Below are 6,486 nucleotides of genomic sequence, written 5' to 3'. Positions count from 1 at the left end.
TTATTGGTGTTAGGGGACATTTGGCTCCAGTGCATCATCAAGCCATGGTTTCAGTCTGCCCAGAAAATCCTCAACACAGAAACAGTCTAACTTCACAGTTCAGTGCTACATAGTTCTCTTTAACATGTTAATCTTTTAGTGGGTTATCAGCAACTACTGTCAAACATGTATATTGTGTTTAGAAGAAAATCTCTAAATTTCCTTTACACAGACTTTAAAAAGTCTTATCAACATGCAATCGTTCGTTGAGACAACTTAGATTTCTTCTTTAGAGAAACTTGAATGTTTGAGTTTTGAAACCCCCCAAATTCTGTATTTCATTTCTGAACCCGATTTGTCATTATTTGGGTCCTTGAAAATTAAATGGCTGCAACTGCAATTGAAAAATATTAACCATTATTCACTTTTACTTTGTTTTTGTTTTTTGTAAACAATGTTTGAAATACATTTTTTTGTTTCTAAAACTCAAAGATAAATTTTTCCATGAAGAAAAACAAATTATATCAAAAGAATACAGGTTGGTAAAACTTTTTTTTTGTGTATTTCAAAACTTAAAGGCATAATCTGCAACACTGTCCTAAAAAAACAGCTACACTGAATCATTGTGGTGGTGTCTATATCTGCAGAGACCCTGACTTCTGCCTGCATTTCCTTATTTTCTCATTATTTTGCTGTGCTCAGGAAACTTACAAACCCAAAACTTTGGTATTTCACATCCTGGGAATGAGACTCAACAGTCAACTATCTACCCAGTGTGTTTGTGAACAGCTTGGACAAGCCAAGCTCGGGGTTTATTCAAAAGTAAAAAATTTTGTGAAGCTGGCTGCCTTGAAATCATGAATTTTCTCAACTTCTTATTACAGTGTATTTAACCTAACGTCACTTGTCACACCCTCATTGTTTTCTCTTTCATATCAGTTCATAAAAGCCTAATTAAATGCACTCTGGCTCAGCATTACCAAACAAAAAAGCATAATGAATAATTGCTGACTGAATTAAAAGCACTTGTGGTGTTTTTTTCCAGTCCTGCATTAAATCCACACAGAAGAAATTAGATTTTCTAAGCAACCATGAAAACTTTATTGATTAGAAAGTAGTATTTTGGATATTTTGCAAGTGGAAAAAGTTCCAGTATGCTTATTATATCATCAATTCAGCACAACATGGATGCTAACAATGGAATGCAAGGTGTTGCAACAGCTGCACAATATTATCAGCGGATCTCTGTATAAAAACATCATACAGATGACCACTGTGCTCTTGCTGACCAAAGTCCCACTGGGACGAGCCTCCTTCAGGCAGTACTGTCCATCTCAGCACTGTTTAGGCCTGTGGGGCCAGTGTCCCTCCTCCTACCCCGTATGAGAGGCATAGTGGCCCTGTGCTGACAGTAGGGCTGGGACAAGGAAGGGCACTGTGTCATTATTTGGAATAAGGAGGGCTGTGAGCGCTGGTTGCTCCTCTTTTTTTTATGCCCTCATTCTATCCTCACAGGCTCAGTCTTTCTTGGTCCTCTTGGCCTTGGCTATGTTTTCCTGCCGTTTCTGCTTTTTCTTCTGTTCCCGGTCACGTGCCTCGATCATCTTGGCCAGTTTCCAGGACAGCAGCGCACTGGCAATGAAGAGAGGTGTGAGAGCCAGTATGACAGTGGTGAGGAAACCGTAGGGGTCTTTGGCAGCCCACTCCACCACATACTCTGCCCATGCCCGAACGTCAATCATCTTGTTCAGCAGCGATGAGGCTTAATCAAACCTGAGAGAGGGCACCAGGAAAGTCAGCAGTGAACAGCCAGAGCACTGTAATATGTAGGAAAAAAAAAAAACAATAACTAAAGGACTTCCTAACAATAATGATATTACGAGTGGGCGAGTGGGTGTTATGGATACAATCTACTTTCACAGTCTATGCAGTTTCATAACCGTATTTTCAAAAATATATACAGTCATACAGTGCATTTTCTAACAACCAGACTACTGATGGAATAAAGAGAAACCTTATCTACAACAATTTTGACAAGAAACTCATTGTTTAAGTAATTTATTGAGATAAAAATATCAAATATATGGTTCAGGCAGGTGAAGTTGCTCTTCTCTCTTTTATATTGTAATTTAAATAAGTTTGGAATGCTGGTTGCACAAAAAACAAGCTGACAAAGGTGCATGAGGCTCACTTAACATTGTGCTTGGTCATACAGCCTTCTACCAGATGTACACGACATTTCAGGCTAGTTAGCAAATGAAATAGGGTACCTGTTTCATGTCCTATCTAACAGAGGGAGAAATTACTTCATGAAAAAATCTTAAAAGAAATACAATCACCACAAAAAGCAATCTGGCTCATTGATTTGCACTGCCCACAAAGACCGACTACACCCAGAGATACTGAGGGAATAGCAATCTTAGCATTAATAACAATATTGTGAAAGTATGACAAAATCTCTGGCAAATTGATATCATCACATATGCAATCCAAGGTTATATTAATCACCATTTCCTGTTATGAATAAACCTGTTTGTTAAAATTTGCTAAGCTGATGCTAATCACATTTAGCTGCACAGTCACGGAGAGTTACAATTCAGTTGTAGTTTGTCAGTCATCCAGTTAATAGAAGGTAAGGCTGGGAGATATGGACTAAGTTGTCTGAAGTATTGATACTTTTTCCATATCATCAGTTTAAGACAATAAAATATCAATTTATTTTAGTATCAAAAGTACCAAAGCTATTTAAACAATGATCTGAGTGATCATTTAAAACCTCAGTTCAGTTCAGTCAAGAAGTGGAATGTATAAATGGTACAGAAAAAACACCAGAATGCATGTGGTATAAATTTAGAATAATGATACAGTTAGTTTGCTTGACCAAAAAGCAATATGACAATAAGCTACAACAAAGGATTACAAATTAGAAGATATATGGCAAACTAAGCTTAACAGTCTACAAACAGGTAGCGTTGGTTTTGGTTTGACTCAATTCAGTGTACACAATGAAGACGAGGAGGAGTAAGGAGAAAACAATAATCTGCAAATCATGGCAGACAACTGGTTAAACTTAGTGTAATACTTCAGCAAGGTTTTGTATGTTTTTCTAATTATTATTCCAGTTTTGCATGTGAAGTGGTCTTAAAAACCTCTGTACTATGTGAAATACGTCCTACTAATACAGTTAAAAGTACAGTAATTGCTGCCATGCAGTTGTCAGCCCAGAGCTTTACCTCTGCATAAGAATTTCTGCTGTAAATTATACCACAATAGAAATTTTAGGCTATACCACCCAGCTGTAGTTCAGTCTTTATTGTTCTGCCTGAAATTTTGCTTGTAGCAGCAAAATCAAACAGTATTCAGTGAATTTTCCTGTTAGCATTGTGTGCAAGTTGTTAATTTAAAAAAATATTTTTAAAATCCTATATTGTGTGCCTTGGACTTTTTTGTTTTTGCTGCAGTATCAAAAGAGTGCAGGGCAGTATCTATTTTTTCTTTACTAGTATTGCATCAGTATTGTTTTTGGTATCCTGACAACTCTAATATGGACAAAATCAAATATCACAATATTTTTAATCAAATACTTCAATATCAATATTGCAACCATACTGTGGGGATGAATATTGGTGCTTTCACAAAATACTGACAGAATGAGATTTCTGATTAGTTATCAGTAGTGTGGATATAATGACTAAGTGGGCAAAGGCAAATACTAGAGCAGCTGGAACAGTGTGGTGAGCTCAGAAAATTACATTACTTTACTGCAGCCTTTAAAACCAGGAAACGATATAACAATATCCTAAATCTAAGGCGATATCTAGTGTCATATCATTACATTCATATACTGCCCAATGCTAATGAGGTTTTTCCTCACTAATTGAAGAACTGACAAAGCATCTCAGATGAATAACTAGGGCTGCACAAGTGATCACAATATGATTAAAAATCACAAGTGCAATACCAAAATCACAGAATCAGAACAAAACTGTATTTTTTTTTAAAAGAAAAAATGTGTGAGAAAACAGCATTAAGTACTGCAGGGCCACAGAGATGCTCCTGGTCTAAAAATCTTGTTCTTCAGATGAAAGAAAACATGTTTGTTGGGTACAGACCCCAACAAATATAGAAATAATCTCATTATGACTTTATTACCATATCATGCAGCCCCATGAACAACAAACCATGTTTTAAACTTTCAAGAGTGTATTGGAGCCACTGGAGTCACTTTGAGCTGGGCCTCACAAGAATTTCATAACTCTTTCTGGAAGATCACCTGACCAGCTGTTCCGTACATGTCAATTATCACAATGTCGTCTAAACCAGCATTGGGATGACCAATGATATATGGTCATAGTTATTCAACAACTACACCTGGCCTTGTAAATAGCTGTAGTTTTGGCTAACTTAACATTACATTTTGCAACAGGTTTTCACTCAATAAGCATCAGCACCAGCCGAATGGAAAAGTATCGAAGCGGTTGGTAGAGTTCAGAGACACACTACTAATATAGCCTACGTATGGCTGGTGAATTTGAACGGGTATCTATAAGTGGCTGGTAGATATACACATTTTAAAAAGTTAACGTTTATGTCACAGCCTGCATAAACCACCGTTATCACAATGTTGCCCACTTACATCACTGTCATTACAAATCGAGTCATAAATGTGATTCTATCAGGCCATTTAATATAAGTTTTTGCTGCTCGCTTGTTTTCGCTACTCGCGCACTACTACTGAGTCACGAGCAGTAGTGACCAGTTATGACCACTGCCTCACTAGCATCAACCCCACTCGCAAGCTAACTAGCATACGTTGGTTATATTCAGACATAAGACCATTACAAGCCATTTTCTATAGCTACAGCCTTATACAAACATGCTAATAACACAAATTCACTATGCCTGCAATTAGGATTAGCTCTGAATTTCTGAGATGTGGATGAAAGGTTTACATTTGTACAACCGTTAGCAACGCTAGCTAACCCGCCCATCCATAACGGCCTAACGTTAAGTAGTCAGAACACTGACTCTCGGGTAAACAGCGCAACAACGAAAGTGTGTATGTGTCAAAACAACGAATATATCCTTTAATATTAGTTAGAATTAGTTAAAACGAACCAAACAAGAAGTAAACTTACCGAAGTGCAGAATTTTTGTTTATATCCACGGTAGTAAGTACCAGCTCCTCCCTGTTCCGGGAAGTGTTACTGGTGTGGTCAGTGGTCGCTCGTAATTGGATATGACGTGCGCCTCAAAACATGGGAAATGTAGTCCTTCAGCCTAAACTCGATTTATAAACCATCAAAATACATGCCAGGCTTCTATGGCATGCCAAAATATCCATATTAATAAATTAATTAATCCACAAATTAAAAATATGCCCATGAATAAATGAGGCAATAAACATACATATAAAAGGGCAGGCTGAATATAAATAGACCTATATAAATTCATCAATATAGTTCAATAAACAAATAAATAATACATTTTTAGTTTAAAAAGACATTTATCAATGGACTACTTTTATTAATTTAAGTAACTTTTATTTCCTAATGCCACATTTGTGAAACTGTACAATGGTATTACAAATTCTACAATAATTTCATGTTCTTGTGAAGAATTATGCCCATTAATATCCTAACATTAAACTCCCTGATAGGAATGAAGCAGAGGTTTTCTAAGAACATCTAGTACTAGATCTTCTTCCTAGTAGTCACTTTGACATGAAATAGCAGTGTAAACACACCTGTTGTCAATGATACAAATTGAGATTCTGGTTCATTCTGGTCAAACTGAGCCAAGGTGCTGAAGGAACAAGGCTTTAATTGGTGTAACTGATAACGGCTGTGTTTACCCTACTTCTTATCAGTATGGCTGCCATGAAAAAAATGTCTATGGGAAGCAATATAAAAAAACTGACATGCAGAAGAGTAAGTGAAAGCAGCAGTAAAATATACACAGCCTACACAATGTAAATAAATTCAGAAGCGCAACAGGACAACTTTTGGTGTTATTAATTTTCCTCTTTTATTCTTTAATATATTTTAGAAACATGAACGTATGTTATAATGTTATTTGAATTAACTTTGAAAGGGTGAACCACCCTGAGTATAATAAAACAAAGTCTTTTAGACTGTTTTATTGAAAAAGTAGTTAGGGTGCAGACTTTAATTTCAATGAAATTAAATGGAATTTTGTGTCTTTGTAAGTACTGAATGTGTTTGATATATTATGAAAAGGTTTAGAATAGGAGAACAGACCTGTGTCCAGACAATACTGGTTGAAAGACACAAATTTTATGTAAAAGTTTGGGTATAGCATATTTGTCTGTGAATATACAGACAGAATATGAGTATGTGTGCCATGAACAGAAGCATAGTGGGGGATAAACTCAAGTAAACTTCACCTCTTTTAATGAGGGTGAGAGTTTACTCATCTATTTTCAGATGAACAGTATCAATCGATGAGGAGTTTACCCACAGTATACCCAGCTCTTTACAGTCCTGG

The 6,486-nt window shown here is 36.3% G+C and overlaps 1 protein-coding gene across 1 annotated transcript; it reads right to left on the bottom strand.

The window, feature by feature from the left end:
- Positions 1-1,051: 1,051 nt before the first annotated feature.
- Positions 1,052-5,226, bottom strand: smim15 (small integral membrane protein 15). Its single transcript, XM_084728714.1, has 2 exons — positions 5,118-5,226; positions 1,052-1,752 (listed from the first exon to the last, which is right to left on the bottom strand). Exon 2 carries the CDS (start codon positions 1,719-1,721, stop codon positions 1,497-1,499), a length of 225 nt encoding a protein of 74 aa, XP_084584840.1. The 5' UTR covers positions 1,722-1,752; positions 5,118-5,226; the 3' UTR covers positions 1,052-1,496.
- Positions 5,227-6,486: the final 1,260 nt, after the last annotated feature.

This window comes from Lutjanus erythropterus, chromosome 10 (genome assembly GCF_056507025.1).
Source record: "Lutjanus erythropterus isolate fLutEry1 chromosome 10, fLutEry1.hap2, whole genome shotgun sequence".
NCBI classification, from domain to species: Eukaryota; Metazoa; Chordata; class Actinopteri; order Lutjaniformes; family Lutjanidae; genus Lutjanus; species Lutjanus erythropterus.
The sequence above is the reverse complement of the archived record's forward strand: the minus strand, read 5'-3'. Positions and strand labels throughout refer to the sequence as shown.

Bases quoted from the DNA above. Each gene is read 5' to 3' on its own strand.
- smim15 (XM_084728714.1), bottom strand. From the start codon at position 1,721: ATGATTGACGTTCGGGCATGGGCAGAGTATGTGGTGGAGTGGGCTGCC.